The sequence below is a fragment of the Bacillus rossius genome, chromosome 3 (genome assembly GCF_032445375.1).
Source record: "Bacillus rossius redtenbacheri isolate Brsri chromosome 3, Brsri_v3, whole genome shotgun sequence".
In the NCBI taxonomy this organism is placed as follows: Eukaryota; Metazoa; Arthropoda; class Insecta; order Phasmatodea; family Bacillidae; genus Bacillus; species Bacillus rossius.
In genome coordinates this window covers 48,004,978-48,022,185 of record NC_086332.1, presented here as the reverse complement: position 1 = coordinate 48,022,185, position 17,208 = coordinate 48,004,978, and the positions used below count along the sequence as shown (strand labels likewise).

Here is a 17,208-nt window from a genome sequence, read left to right as displayed (position 1 = left end):
TAGCAACTTCCTAACCTTTACCTTGACGTATCTCGTCCTCTTAGTGCAGCTCGCGGCGGCCTGAGAACTAACGACGCTAGTAGTAGTGGTGCCCATCATTAACATTGTGTTAAATGGGAGTTTCTTAAAAAATATATTATTCCTAATTCCATCTCAATTTTTTAAATTTTTTTTCTAGATTACTATTTTTACATTTGTTTGGGTGCTTGGTAAATGCCTAATCTGTACCAATGCCTAAAATTTTTCCGCATTTGTCAGTTAGTTGAAGTGGTGAGAGAATGCCTTGCTCTTGTATTGTGCCTGGTTGTAATTAAGTTAATAAGGAGAGAGCTGTGTGCAATTCCGTCAGCTGCATGCTCCACTAAGTACCAACCTCATTTCATTTACTTAACACATATGTATGATGAAATTTTCCCTCGTAGGTGATACTGATCAATCATTTGGATACTGACCCCCTCATGTGACTCATTAGCCTTACACATTACAATAAAATTGTCATGCTGCACACTTACGTGGGTGGTCTGAGGCATATCCGTGATGACACCATCTGTTAGGATGAGCAAGATAAAGTAGGCGGAGCCATTCTTGAACGTGCTGGCAAACCTGGCGACATGGTTGATGACTGGGGCAAAGTTTGTGGGGCCGTACAACTGAACCTGTCGCACACAGTTGTGGTACGCCTCCAGCACTCCTGAAAACCCAAACATCTCAGGTCGCATGTGCCCTTCTCACATTCAGTACATTGCGTGGCCCCTTTTTACAAGGCAACCCGTGGTAAAACTAAGATGTCTACCGGTCAGCTCTCTGGTCAGCGCTTTGGTTTCCATAAAGTGTTTCCTTTTTAATTTTAACTCCTCACCAGTACCTGAAAATATTGGCACCTGTGCAAGGTTTCTCTCTTATGAAAATTTGGAGTTAGCAAGAAATAGCAATCTCAATAAAGCAAAGGACACAAACAAAATGATTACTCTTGTTTTTCCAAAAAATCTGAAATTAAAAAAAAAGTTTTTGTAACTATTACAGTTCTAAGGCTAGTTAAGGTCGCATGTTTTTTCTTACCTATACCATCATAAATGTGTTTGAAGTTTTAATTATTCTTATGTACACATTTATTCAGCAATCTTACAAAAAACTTTAAACTCACATTATTCTTAGTTTAGACTGTTTAGAGTATGTCCAAGTACTAGTTAAAACACAAGCAGCACCAGCTACTTTCCTGCTATAGTGCAGAGAACTTGTTTTTCAATTTACACTGCAGAAAGCCTCAGCACTGACAGTGCTGTAAAAATTATAATAGTCCATTAGAGCACTTGATTTATATTTTGAACAAAACCACCATTAAACTGAAACAAGCATAAGAAACATATAATTGAAAGATTGAGGGTGGTATAGGACACTCTTGTATCACAAATCTCTTTTCCTGTCTGATGTAAGCTCCTACATATTATTGCAAAGGACCTTTGTGTGTGTGCAAGGGTATTGTATTATATGTACAGAATTCTCCTACCAAAGCAATCTAGGTTCAAACCCAGTAGATAAGAGCCTGGATACGATGAGTGGAAAATGGAGCAGTTATTCCACAACAATAAGTGAATTTTTCAGAGTATTGAACTTTTATCCACTAAAATACTCTTCCTATTAGGTCTCGGTTCATGTCATGTTCAGGCCTGACTCGGACCTCATCAGCCCTTCATTAGGGATAGTTGGAAATATATTTAATCCTAGTATGTTACTTAGTTTGTAAGCAGGCAAACTTATGAGATACTAAAACATGGTGGCCACTCACAGTCACCAAAAATATTCCCTGATTTTTCCCTGATGATCCCTGATTAAAAATTCAAAATTTCCCTGATATTTACAATTACAAAAAAAAACATACTTTTGATGAAATAATATAATATTATAGAAAGAGATTACTCACATTTTAGCACCCTGCTGTATTTTCTTCATTATATAAATACGGAAGTTCGTTAAATAACATAATACATTTTAAATATGTCACTTTACAATATAGCGTCCCTTTCAATGACCTGCTGTGTGTGTTTTGTTTTATGTCTCTTCACAAATAACAAATAAAAATTAATTAAATACACACTAGCATATCTTGTTACAAATTGCAGCAATTTCAAATGCACACTTCAGTTTTCATTTATGATAATGAAGCTCTTTCAGCTGGTAAATATTTTCAGTTCCTCATCTATCAGTTCTACTTCTTTTCTTGCTTCATCAATTATTCTTTGTTTCTTGGCAGCAAGCTCTTTTGCAGATATTGCTGCCCTCTTCTTTGCCATTTCGCTTTCGTTCTTCGATTCATAATCCTTCTTTTATTGAGCCATAGCTTCTTTATACAGTGCATGTAAATTACGAGCAGCGTGTATTATGTCCTTGGAAATATTGGACACGAAACTGTCTAAGCCACCAGATGCAACAATTCCATCAGACACTTGCCGTTGAGCTACTAGGGACTCCTCTTTAAGATTCTCTATTAAAGACTCACGGTTGATGGAGAAACCTCATTCTACGTTAGTGTTTCCATGAGATAAAATTAATATAAGTTTTACAAAAGACAAAAGTTCCGTGGAATCCTGCACCAAGAGTAACTGTTTCATCCAGAAGCTGTCAAGTCTATCATCTTTCATAGAAAAATTTTTTGATGCAGCCTGAACATCATCTTTTTCACACAGTGACCTGAACTGACAATCAAATTTGTCTGCCTTGAGACCAGATATCAGGTTTTTGTCAACAAGTATGTTTAGTGTCTGTTTAAGACGCCTTCTTTGCACAGCTGGCCGTGCTGAAACAGCGGGATCCAAACACGAAATACCTTCAGTAATGGGGTATTGCAGTGGCGAGCGCTCAAACATTTTTTCACATAACTTTTGATAACTGTTCTTACATTCATTTTTGAAGTGTAACATTTCTAGTTGTGAAATATTCTTAGTCTTTTGTAGGGCATTCCTTGTACCATAACCTATGTCAGTATGTTTAGCACTCAAGAACACATTCTTATCCAACAGATCAACAGAAGTGGTAGAAGACTCGAGCACATCTTTCTTCACAAATTTCGACATGATTCCGAGAACCAATGAATTTAGTGATTCATATAGTAAAGAAGCCATGGGTGCATTTGATTGAAAGTCAATCAAAAATGGCTCTATGGTTGCAGAAAGTGAATGGAAAAAAGTCAATTTCGCTAGCAATAATTTGTCCTTCAATGCTTCAGACATAACTGTAAAGCTACTGCACTGAGGAGATTTCATTTTGGAAATCTCATCAACATATTTTCCAATACTAGGAAATATTGCTACTGCCCTTTCTGCCACTTTTGTGTTTTCTACCCAGCGCACCGTGCAGAACTTCAATGGACACAAAGTGCAACCTGTCAGTGAAGTATAATCACTTCTTCGTGCTGGAACATTTTTAAACAAAAAATATAATGCCCTCAAAAATTCCACAATTTTCCATCCTGTGGTTTTTATTGCAGGTTTTACGGCACCATGTAGAGTATGCAGCCCACAACTTCCTATGTCCAAAATCGAAGCTTCTCCAGGACCCATCACTAGTGTCTCTTTTAAATCCCTTAAGAGCTTAACATTCACATTAGGCCCGTCCATTGAAAACTGAATTATCTTAATCATGTCGATTCCAACTAATCCTGTGGTAAGAGCCTTCAACAGATCTCCTGATGTACTATGCCCTAGAAACGCAGAAGAAAAGTATCTTGTGATCACACAGCTATTTTGCTCGTTCCAAATCCTAATAACCACGTCCATTTGACCCTTCTGAGCGACTTTATTTAGAGACTGGTCAAATTCAACTACTATATGTGAGGCACTAGAACATATGTTTACTAGATTATGATGAAAGTATGGTGCCAAACCAAATATTAATAAGTACGAAATTTTTGTTCTATGTAACTGTATTTTACTTGCTATGTGTGAGTCTGGGAACATTATCTTAAATAATGACACATTTTTTCGGCACTGCGCAAAGAGTTGTGCGACATAACTGTTGAGGCACACCAAATAATTTCAGCCCGAGTGGTGTCGTCATTTAAAAGAAATCAATTCAAGCCATGTAACTCTTTGGTTGTTTCATGCATAATGTGAACTTGTGCAGGATTACTTACTGTTTCTTCAACTGTAGATGTCGAAGGCGTGCTTATGTCAGAAACTTCACTTGTTTGTAACAATTTGTTCTGCCTGAAAAAAACCTTCAGTGAAGTACCTACCATTTGAAAGTGCTGCTACTGCCGCTTGATGTTTTTTCCCCTTCATGTGGCTTCTAACTGCTGTTTTTCCCATATTGCTCAAAGAAAAGAGACTTTTACAGACACTGCACTGTGCCGAAAACGGGTTTCCACGATCTTCTTGAAGCCAAAATTGACCATCGAGCAGCCATTCTTGCGAAAATGAACACTTTGAATATGAGCTCATTTTAATACAAATTAACAGTGATCATTGAACCCGCAAAATTAAACACCACGGAAAGACACTCATTACAGTTACGCAAATAGTCCTAGCTTTGTCACAAAATGCCTATAGGCACCGAGGCAGTGTGGCACCAAGCAGACACTCGATTCTCGAATCAAAACAAAACACTAACGGCATTTTTCACTTGAAATTGGCAGTGACGAACACAGAACATCTTCTGGCAAACGCCATTCTCACGTTCGATAATGAAAGACACGAAAACTGACTGCGATATAACGGTCAAAACTGGAAAACATCCTCAATATGGCGACGAGCGACGGCAGCTACAGCTAGCACTGCTTGGCACGGTCCGGGCAGTGTAGCGCTAATCGGCACATTTCGGCGCAGCGTTGGCTTGATGCTACTCGGCACGGTTCGGCACAACTTAAAAGAAATTACGGACGTTCAAAGGGCCACTGCCAAAACACGCACGGAAATATACATGACACAAAAAATTCCCGGTTATTAAAAAATTCCCGGTTATTAAAAAATTCCCGGTTATTAAAAAAATTCCCTGACATTTCCCTGATAATTCCCGATCAACGTGATTTCCCTGATAAACCCGGTTTTCCCGGTGAGTGGCCACCCTGTAAAACTTTATCTTTATAAGTTATTAAGAACATCACTTCCCAAAATATTGGTTGGTAAAAAGCCAGTGGTTTAATAAGTTACATATGTGTATACCAGTCAATACTCAGCAGCAAATATATTTGTTCTGCTCCACCGATACTTGCGGACTACAACGGAACTCACCATAATAATTTACAGCTGCAAATTTCTCACTCAATAAAGGTGAGTATTTAAAATGTGGTTCATGCAGGAAAGTTTATCGTGAGATGCAGGCAAGTTCATTCAGATAGTAAAAAAAAGCACACTAGCAGTATCATAAAAAGATTATGCCTTGTAAACATATACACAGCCATAGTTAAGACCTAGCTGCCAGTGATGAGATGCAAAACTCACCCGAGACTGTGTGGCAGTACGGGCTATCCTCACGCAGGTTCACAAAGAACTCATGTGAGACATGTCCAGTGGGAGGAATTTTTGCCCCGAATCCCAGAACAGGAAACATTTTGTCACTGTCGTAGTCCTGAATGATTGAACCGACCGCCTGGATAGCCAGCTCGTACATGTTGGGTACCTGGCTCACGTAGTGTAACGAATCAGGGGAAGCAGGGTCCCCATTGGATGCTGCCACAAAAGAACATTCACAGTCACCATGCATAATTGTGTGCTGACACATCACACTTGTTACAAAGCTGAGGGTATTACTAAGAGGACACCAATCAACATAAATATCTGACACAGATTTAACATCATTATATTTTTTTTTTTAGAGTTACTGAATGTAATTGATTACACCTTTGTGTGTGTCAGTTAATTCTTTAAAACGTATTCAAAAATTTATGGAAACATGTAAACAAAATTAAAAACCTTTTAAGATAAGAATATTTACAGGAAATGTTTTGCAAAAATTTTGGAGTTTATAATCCCATCCATCCATCTGTCTTTCAAAAGGTATAACTTGGCCAACTTTTGACAGACGGATGGAATTTTCGAGCCATCTGATTTGCTGCAGGTCACATGATTGAAAGACTGATGCAAGATGGATGGACACAACGGATCACTGTGAGTCCAGCTTGAGCAAGTTAATGAGTGCATATGTATGCCAGAGTGCAAGAATGCAAGTGCACAAGTATGTAAGTGTGCTATAATGCAAACATGCCATTGAGCACTGCTAATGCGATCTGTGTTTCCGGAAAGTAATTTGATAGCTATGATGTGATACATAAATTTGCTTTTGATAAAGTACACAATGGAGGTTAATAATTGTAACAGATGGTGACTAAATACGTGCTAAGAGATAAAGTTGTCTGACGCTCTACTTTATTCGTTATTCCTTCTCTGTCTCCCTTTCCCCACCACCAATCATGGAGCACCCCACTACTGAATGTTGCCCTTTCCATTTTTTGTTAAGCTCTGATTGAAACTCGCCTACAAGCTGAAAAGAAGTGTCACTTCCAAAATCCACCGGCTCACTGCAATGGTACCACGTTTCGACCTGGTTCGACCCTGTCGGGAATACACCCTGGATCACCTTGATGGCAGGTGAGTGATCCGACACCTCTGGCACTGTGACCTCCATTTCTTCAAGCCAGCCATGAAGATATGATCTTCAGGCTTACGAATGGATACATCATAATCAACTTTTGAATCAGTGTATGAAGGAAAAAGTCTTTAGTGACACTAACGTGACAGTCCTTTTTCCAATTTAATTTTATGGTCAATTGCAATAAAACCATATCAACAATAAAAAATACACCATAACACTGAAATGCAAGTTAATGCACCATACTGCAAAAAAAATGCATCAGCAAATCATTAAATAAAAAAGAAAATTAACAAAAAAGTAATTCAAATCACAAAAATTTTAATTTATAATATATCAAATACATACATATATAAATGTACAAAATTTTCCAATCTATTAACAAAATGGATAAAAAAAATTACTTTTCTTTACCAATTTTTACACCACTGATGTATGCATATTTATCACACACACACACACAAATACTTGCTGAATAATATTTTTTTTTATTATTAGTAAAAATTCCTACCTAAACATTGTACCTGTATTACAAAATATTTTATTGTAAAGATCAATCAGAATTGCACGATTTTAGTAAATAAGTATTAAAAACATATTAGTGTATTATTTTGTTGAATAATACACTATCTTTGTGAATTATAAATTTTATTTGTTTTAAAAGTGAAATTGGCCAAAAGAATATCTACTGATAATCCACCTTCAGCACTGACTGGTTGATGTGGACAGCAAGGAAGCCTCAGTCAGTACGTATTTGAAAAAGCTAGCGACTAATCTCCAGGCAGCAGTAGTGTTCTTCAGAGCCATTAGCTATCAGTTTCAAGTCATATTGTGAACACAGTGAAGATGTACCTGTAAAGTCTACGGCGAAGGAGCAGTGGATCTGGGTGCCACCCTTCAAATAATCCATGAAGGAATGTATCTTCCGCACCTCATAGTAGTCCAGGCGAATCTGTCCCGAGTTTGAGTATGACAGCTTCGACTAAAACAATTCAATAGGAAACAAGTCACACTGATGCCTTAAAACTAAATAACACTTTTTTTTTTCATTTATCTGCCAAGGTAATTAGTCAACTGAAAAAACTACTCTCTTCACAGCAAAGAGAGGTAGAAAGTAACCAATATTTCAATAAGTTTTGTACATAACCTTCTTCTTGGGGTTGATGCATGGGTACACAGTGGAAACACCCGGCCCAGCTGAGAGCTCCCGCAGAGTTGTGTACAATTCTCCAATCAGCTTCTCCTCTCCATCGTTGTTCCAGTCGCAGCAGGCTATCCTCATGCTGCGGTCGTAGTCTCCATTACACAGCCGCCTCACTGGAATTATGAACTTCTTCCACTTTGGATTCAGCGTCCCTTCTATCACCTCCATTCAACAGGAACACAAACATAAGGTTAGCCAAAGCTCACAAACATGCTCCGTTTACATAAGAGTGCCACTTACAGCCAGCTCATACTGACTTATAGAACTTCTGCAAAGTTGGTGAACCATGCCTTGGAAATCTAGTTGTGATTCCAAAGCATTTGTAGTTTTTGTTCTTACATTAGTAGAATGAACTACATCTTCTTGAAATCATTTTTTTAAGTTAAAATAATTGAACTGTTGATGAAGCATATTGTTTTAAAACCACTGAAACAAATATATCAAAACTATTTTTCATTTTGTACGTGTAAATGGTAAATATAACATACAATCAGTACCAACAATTTTAATCCTAACATGCAAAAAAAAAATACTGATATAAAAATAGTAGCTTAAAATACACTTACAGGTTTTTTATATACGATTAATATTTTTAATTAACTAAGAAAGAACACCATAAGAGTTGGCTTGAATAAATTCACTGTAGTGACAATGGTGAATGTCCAAACAACATTAAATCTAACCAAACTGAATGTTAAAATGGTAAACCACTAACTGTCACATCACCTCCATAGTATGAATCATAAAATGTCAAAAATTTACAAAAAAAAAATTATTATTTATATTTTATAATTTTTTTTTCTTCAAAAAAGAGGCTTTCCTTCAGAATGATCTATGTCAGTCTTGAACAATTTTTTATGATTAATTTTTTTTGTTTGTGCATGTTTGTGTTTTTGTAGTCACAGTTGTGCATGTTATTTGTTATTATGTTTAATAAATGTAAGAATAGATGGATTGTACACTATCATCTCCATCTTTCCTTGTGAGGACAGGGGGAGTGGAATGGGCTGGAGGAAGGACTGCTGGGGGTGAGAGATGCAAGGAACCTGGGGAGATGACAAAAGGTGCGGGGGGGGGGGGCAGGGAGTAAGAGAAAGGGGAGGACTCCTTGCCAGCAGGTGACAGTTCAATGGTGAGTGAAACAAATCAAATAAAAAAAAACCTCTCACAAGTAACAAGTGGCAATAGATAATGGCATATTTGTATGTACTATTTAATGATTCACTGCATAAAAATGCTGTTTTAATGTTTATTGTTTAAGGTAGTGGTTTATAATTTTTATTTGCTAGTAAGTTAATTGCTACTTAAAAGTGTTTTGTCATTCATGTGAACATTTTTTTTTTAAGTCTCTTAATTTACAGTTAACGCAAATAGCACTATGCAATTGTCAAATGTTATCAATTATATATATTCGGCAATATTTGGTAATAACTTCTTCCCAACATTTTACATTAAACATGATTTAAGGTGCATTGTAACATTAGAGCTCCATTGTGTTGTATTTAGGTTATCTATTATTTCAGAATCAATAAAAAATATGACAAGTCTGGCCAAACTTTGTATAGCAAGATAAATTTACCTATGGAGTTACAAAATACTACCAGTGTTAAAGAAATGTGGTTATAAATATTCAAATTTGTGTTTAAAAGTTTGAGGCAGTATCCAGTGACAAATTTTTCATATTTGGCTGTCTAATAAACCCCAAATGTGAGAAGTTAAAGTTAACTTTCTTGTGTGAACATGCCAGTATAAGATCAAACTAGTTACCTGTAGTTTATTTGTTTCCATGTCCAAATGTATCAATTTAACCGGACTAAATTCACTTAGTACTTCAAATATATGCACACTTAAGCAATTAACTTAAAATGTTGTGTAAACTATACATAATAAATCAGAATCATCACTGTTAACCAACAAAAATCATACCCATAAGATATATTTCAATAAAAGTTACCACTGTGTGACTTCTGGAAAATTTATTCATAGTTTTTTGTTTCATGGTTCCTTGAAACCTAAACTACAATCAATTAAAAAAAAGGGGGAAAGGGAGGGAGGGAGGGAGGGAGGGAGGGAGGGAGGGAGGGAGGGAGGGAGGGAGGGAGGGAGGGAGGAAGGGGGAGAGAGGGAGAGAGGGAGAGAGGGAGAAAATGTATGTGTGTATATCTTATGGACATGATAACTGCTGTTATTTTGCACCAATTACTTCTAAACGGGTACAGAAAATCAAGAGATGGAAAATCCAAGGGAGTAGAAATGGGAAGGATTTTTGGAAAACATAAAACAAACTATTACTCACTTAATATGAAAGATACTGCATCCATTTTCATTTATTATGTCCATACAATGTTGCCAAATATAGGTGCTTATTTATGTTACAGAAGTTAACCTATTAGCTTGTCGTGTTGATATATATTTTCATCCGTGTCTCTAAAGGTCCTTAGCTATTCACAGGTATCATACACATGTGATGGGCTGACGCAGTATTGAGCACTAGAAGTCAAACATGCATGTCCATCACTGCAACCTTTGTACAGGCACTGAATGTCATGCACCATACAAACTTGTATGTATGGAGTATTTCACACTTTTTATTTGATGTTAAAGATTAGTTTGAAGACAAAGATAGAGTTGTTTATACAACTTACTACACAGTTCTCTACCGTTTCCCTTATCTGTGGGCATAACATTTATTTACTATCAGTCAAAGTTGCTGGAAAATGTCTTTAAAAAACACATGTGAAAGATATGGAAAAAAAAAAGTATGCACTGTCAGTTTTTAGTTCATGTCTATACTTGTTTACGACATGTTAATTTTAAAACTTTTTTTTAATGCAATTGTTATTAACTGCATGCTAACAAAATTTCATAACCAATGTTACTGAACTCAATACAGTTGGTCTTGCTATTATTAATTATTGAAGTTATACTTCTTTAGGCACATTATGAAAAAAATTATGAGTGAAATTTTAAGATGCGCACGCATCACTGTAACACAAAATTAACAGGTTGAAGCTGCGCACGCACCATGTGACGACATTTTCACGGGAAGATGGCGGACCCACGTGTATGAACATAAACCCACATTAGGGGACATACCAAACGTATTGGTGTGCCAAATGAAACTTTATGATACTGAAATTATCATGGAATTTATTTTGGTAAACTAAAATAGTCATAGTAAAGAGTAAATTCCAAGGTTTAAAAAAAACCACATTATTTTGGTATTACATCAAACATAATACTCATTTTTCTCGTAACCTTCTGTCAGAGCAGTGGTTATACTGCGCGGTCAATATGCTGAAGGGCCGTGGTTCAAAACTCGACGGTAGGTATTAATAATTTTTTTACTTTTTTTGAAGTTATACTTCTTTAGGGGCGTTATGAAAAAGTGATGAGTGAAATTTTAAGATGCACACGCATCACTGTAACACAAAATTAACAGGTCGAAGCTGCCTGCTATACCACTCATTAAGTCTCGAAAAAAAGTTACCAACAAAATAGAAATAGAACCTCTAATAGTCGCGCATTCTGGCACGCTCGTCGCCTCTGATCACAGTTTTCAAATTTATAATATTAATTCCACATGTTTCTAGTTTCTACATTCACAACACGTGTTTTAGTTTCATACAAGAGCGAATTATATATGTGCTAATAAATTATATTCAGTAGTGATTTCAATTGAATATTTTGATTAATATTATTTACTATTCGTAAATATTAGTAAAAAAAATTGTGCATAAATACTTTTTCAAGTGCTCCAATATAATTGAGGTTAACTATCCATATGTTTTATTTATTGACATAAATTAAAATATTATTATTTAATATAATTAATACATACTAAATATTATTAAATTATTAATGTTAAATATTTTATATTGGTTATTTAATATTTACAAAATAAAGAAATAAATTTAATAAAACATTCAATAAATAAATTTGTGATAAAAATTAAAAATGAACATCAAATTAAAATATTAATTATTAATATTTATTATTAAATTGAATAAATAATAAATGTTTATAAAAATAAATGAACAAATTTAATGAAAACTTTTTGATAAAAATGAAAAGTGAATATTAAATTAAGAAATAATAAATATTTTAAAAAAGAATAAACTTAAATTAAATATTTGAATTTATTATTAAATTGTGCCGTTTCAGTGCTACTTTCAGGCACAAATGTACGATTTATTTAATTTTACGAAAATTTTTAATTTTTTTAATTTTATCTTCCATTTGATGTCCCACTGCTTTATTCATCATTGAGATTTGTTCAGTCGAGTGTAACGACAGGTTAGTTTGTTTAGCAGTCTAGTGCTCCCAACGCCGTTCCCAGCGATTAAGGCTGAGGTTTGCTGGCGACATGCTGGGCCAGCGATCGTCTCGTCTGGACCCTGCTAGGCATCACGCGTCGAGCTGTTCACCCTAGACGGTAGCGTGACTAGAAAAGCTGTTCTCTGCTTCCAAAAATGCTAACTCCTCTTCTTGGAGCTGTGCTGAAGTTAGCTATCCCTCCACGAAACGGTGTTCCGTTCATCAGCCCAACAACAAGTATCATCGTGTCGGACCAGCCTGTTCCCAGGTCGGGTCAGTCACCGGTCGTTACACCCCCCCCCCCCCCCCCCCCCAAGGTTTCTTCTGGTCCACGGAGGTCATAACCCACAGCCGCGCCAATACCCGAGATGAAGGCCACAGTCCCTCGCGCCCAGATGGTCGCCGCTCTACATCCTCACGACACCTCGCGGGAGTTTCGCCAACTACCGGGCATGCTCCCTCGCCTCTCCGCCAGAGGACAGCATAGTCCCCTCCTATCCAAGCCAGGCCTTAAGGATCGACTTGCATCCAAGTCGAGAGGTCGTTTAGGGCTTGTAGTTCCGTGCGCACTTGCCAGGACGCGCTAGAGTGCGGCTACTTCAATCGGAACCATTTGGGTTCCCTTCGGGTTTTCCGAAGCCCCTCCCCTGGATAGGCGACCAAAGGCAGTTTTTAATTAGGCGAGCCGGCGCCCTTTTTAACGAATCGGCGGGCAGCATGCGGTAAGGGCGCATCTCTCTTCGCAGCCTGAGAAAAAGCGCTTCTGATAAGTCGTGAACGGCTTTCTCTAAAGCATGTAGTTGGTTATCGACAAGGCCATGTGCCTTAGCACTAAATTTTTAATTTTTTTTTAGCTGCCCGAAATAGTTTAGTTTGTGAAATAGTTTTTTTGTCTTAACTCATTATTCTTCATGGCTACCGCGAACTTCCGTGTCACGTGTCACCTGGCCATCTCCAGGGACCGACCTGATATACTCCACCCCGCAGCTTAGGTAAGTTGTTTCATCGCCGCACGCACACTTTTCCTTTTGCTTTTCACCTGGGCTTAACCTCGCCCAGCATCAGCCGCTTGTTAACCAACCTATTTTTATGGGAATACTGGTTACAGACGGAGCTCAAGAATTAGGACGAGAAATTCCGCTCCAAATTCAACTCCTGAATGCGCAGTTCATGAGTTAGTTCACCGAAATTAAACACTTCCTTCAATCGGAGAATTTCTCAAGAGTTCCAGCTTTCAACGTCTTTTCCCCTGAGTGGAAAAACCACAAAATAATTTATAATTCTAAACAACCAGATTCAGGACACTTTTTTATTTATTTAACGAGTAGGCCTACATGTAATTTTTTATAATTATTTTTATGAAGAGCCTGCACGCTCAATATTCAATGGCCTGTAAAGTTAAGAGACCAAATGACCTAAGATTCAGTCGAATATAACGATTGTTACTTATGTTTAATATCTCGCCCCGCAGCCCCCCCCCCCCCCCCATTTTTTTTTTGTTTAACAAGATTTAATGTATTAAGTATAGCAAATAAGGTCAACAATTTTCTTGGTATTTTGTTTTGTTTCGACTGTAATGCCATGGGTCATCTTCAGTGGATAACGTTTGTAAAGACATAAACAACAGCAAACAAAATCATTAAGTAAGATTTAGTAAATGCCTATATAAACCAAACCAGATCTTATTATTATTTTCTTATCCTGTGATCACGATCCACATAACCTTCCCAAGTTTTAAGGAGGTTAATTAAAAATTTTGTTGTGCGTGCGCTGTGCCCCTATGGGTAATGTGTTTAGTACTGTTTTCTGCCTGGCGCTTCCACGACCAATCTATATTTGTTCTTTAGACGAAATGTCACTTTGAGCACAGCCGCCCGTTACAAAATTGATTTATTTTCTTTTAAAATATTAATAATCAATAATAAATATTTAAAATTAAGAATCTTATAATATTTAGTACAAATTATGTCATATATATTTATTATTCTCTAAGTTTTATTTATTTATTTAATTCATCAAATTTAAACTGAACTTTATTGACTGTGTTGACTATCTTTTTCCAGCCCTTTTATTATTTTATTGTAATTAATTATTTGCATGCAATTAAAAACTATTTTTTAATGATGCCAAAGAAGTATAACTTCTCACACGCGTACATAAGTAAACGTACCCATTTTTTAATTAATAGTTTTATTGCTGAACAGTTATAACCATGGAAAAAAGTAATTTTGATCTATTTTGTACAATTTTAACCCTAGAATTCCTATGTGAAGCTAGGTTTGCTATATAGTTTTCTGTTACAATCCTTTGTCAAGTCTGGCTCTCCAATTCCTCGAATCACAATGCATGAAACATATCACATAAATCAAAGGATTGGAATTTGAGTTAAAAGATAGCAAGCCTGACTATAAATTGGAGTTCGTAGGATTAAAATGTTAATCTCTAATATATTTATAAAAATATAATCTTTTTTCTTTAAGCTGTGTATTGAATGTGATGTAGGCTATACAGCTGGTTAGAAAGTAAGGTGTATAGTGTGCAGTTGAATTTTTTATAAGTTCCTCACATCAAAAGAATTTCTCACTTAATATTTTACATTCAATAACAATTCAGTATAAATCAATTTTTTTAAGTAACAAAAATGTGCAGTTTTTTTTAATGTAGTGAGATTCCACTGTGCCTACTTACATGCTGCTTTTTTAAAAGTTATATGTAAGCGTGTTATGCAAAAATGAGTGAATTTTTACAATATGTGCCCAGCATGCAACAAAAATTTATGGATGAAAAAAATGCTACATACAAATAAAAATTATATATGTGCTTTCAAATCATATACTTTAGTGATTGATATTGAATAGAGATCCATATATTAAAAACACTTATTTATTGTAAATATTAGCGATAGATATTGTGTTCATAAACTTTTTCAAGTGTATTTATATAAATGAGGTTATGTTCCTGTATGTACAATTTATTGCATTATACTTTATTACATTATTATTTAATAACTAATTAATAAATTAGAATAAACATTCACAATATTTACTATTTTCATTATTAATTTAAATTTATCTCAATTAATTCACAAGTTAATAGTTAATTTTATACACATATTTATATCAATATTGAATACTGAGAATTTATTTTGCTCGGTCCAGTTAGCACTCCTGAGCCTTGTTAAAGCAAATTACAGCAGCATAATTCGGTGGTACGCCAAACAGTTTCACGTAATTCGTAAATTAAATGAAAAGGCCAAAGACTTAAATTATTGTGGCCAATAAACGTGAAATGCCGTGTTGCGGATGCCCAGCCCGCAAAACCATCCTTTCACAACGCGCAATACTCCGCTCGTGCACACACATACACACACACACGTCTGATCGCCAGGGCTGCTCGACTTCCAAGTCTCCCTTGTCTCCCTTCCCCCGCTGAAGCCTCCTCAGCACTGCGAAATCACACATCACTGACCACTGTGATAAAATTGCAAGTTCAACTTTTTTCCTCACTAAACATTTATATTAAAGCAATATTTATAAACATACTACCGAGAATAATTATGTATAAAAATACCTTACAGTCTCTAAACATTCATAATAAAAATATATAAATAATTATACTTTTATATATAACTTGCTAGATTGTTCCAGTGTGTCTTTTACCAGTTGTACCAATTATACAAGAAAATAGGTAACTGCCAAACCGCAAAAGAATCTAAATAATCACAAAACTATTAATATAAAATTATGTGAAATACAATAAAAAAATATTAAATACAGCAAAAAATCAAAACAACTATATTAGAGAGTGAACTAGTGGACACTAGGTCACACATGAAATAAACCCACAACTACATAATATGTTTTCCTTACTTATTGATTGTCTTATCCTAGCCATTACAATTTTTTTCTTAAATATATGGGTTGATTAAGTTGGCCACTATTTCTTGAAGAACATTTTAAAACCATTTGCCATGACTTCACATTAAAAAAGTTTGTGGTTTTGATTTCAGGTGTTTGAACCTTCCATTATTCACTAATATTTTACAGTTTCTCTCTGCATTGCTAAAAGACACAATGACATCGAGTTTAATTAATAAGAAAAAGTATACCACAAAATGATGTTAGTGGGCCAATTAAAAACTTATTTATGTTTAAAATAGGCTATCAAACTAAATTATTACCAATTTAGGTTTTTTCATTACCCCTAGCCTTCCTTTGGTGAGCCTTATTGTTTTACACAGTTATAATAAAATGTTGGTACCTTCCTGTTATGCACATTATGTATTAATTTAAATTGTTACACCTTGTGGGTGAAGAATAGAAAGATATCCTTAATCCAATCCTTTCATATACTCGGTATTACATGTTCTTCCAAGATCTATACAGTTATTTTTACATGCATTTAACACTAGTTTTCAGCTTGCAAACCAGGGAGTTAGGTGTCAAAATTATATCGACATTTGGTACGGCATTACTTACACTCGTTTTTTTCACAAGAATTAATGAATGAACAGCAAAGAGTGCTGTACTGTCTTGTGTGACGTGAGAAAGCTGGTCATTAACAAACACTTGATACAGGAATGGGTCTAGGATACTCCAGTCCAAGAACTCTTATCCTGTATGATTTTATTTCCACACTTACAGTTGTGCACGTGTGATTTCAATACTAGGTCTTATGCTTTACCTTGGTTCTCGTAATGACTTTTCTGGCAAAATTGAATGATTTGTGAGGAGGTCTAAAGCTTTAATCTTAACACAAAAAAAATAAGTTCATAGTGCAATTTAACTCAAAATTTCTAAAACTTGACTAGTGAACTTTAATAAATTGTATTTACTGTTGACTTTTTTAAAGTCACAAAGTCACTTATTTGTTGATGCATTAACAGATGTTTATTTTTATAATTTTATCCTCTAAGAATATAACAAAATAATTCTAAGGCTATTATCATTGTTTTACCACGTAATAATAGCCATATAGTACCTCAGTTTGATAGCTCCAACTACAATGACCATTTTTTGATACCAGAATCAACATATCTATCATCACATTACTTTATTTGCAGATTCATAGATGGCAGTGTATTCGGTGATTGTAAGTAGGCACAG

General features: G+C 35.5%; 1 protein-coding gene across 2 annotated transcripts in view; it reads right to left on the bottom strand.

Annotated features, from left to right (window-relative positions):
• The window catches only part of LOC134530618 (copine-8-like), a 49,398-nt gene that overhangs the window by 11,664 nt on the left and 20,526 nt on the right, over positions 1-17,208 (bottom strand). For both annotated transcript variants that reach the window (XM_063365615.1, XM_063365616.1), the window contains exons 4-7: positions 7,730-7,948; positions 7,435-7,564; positions 5,436-5,663; positions 513-691 (exon numbers count right to left, since the gene is read on the bottom strand). In XM_063365615.1, coding sequence (XP_063221685.1) covers positions 513-691; positions 5,436-5,663; positions 7,435-7,564; positions 7,730-7,948 — 756 coding nt within the window. The remainder of the gene's footprint in view (positions 1-512; positions 692-5,435; positions 5,664-7,434; positions 7,565-7,729; positions 7,949-17,208) is intronic.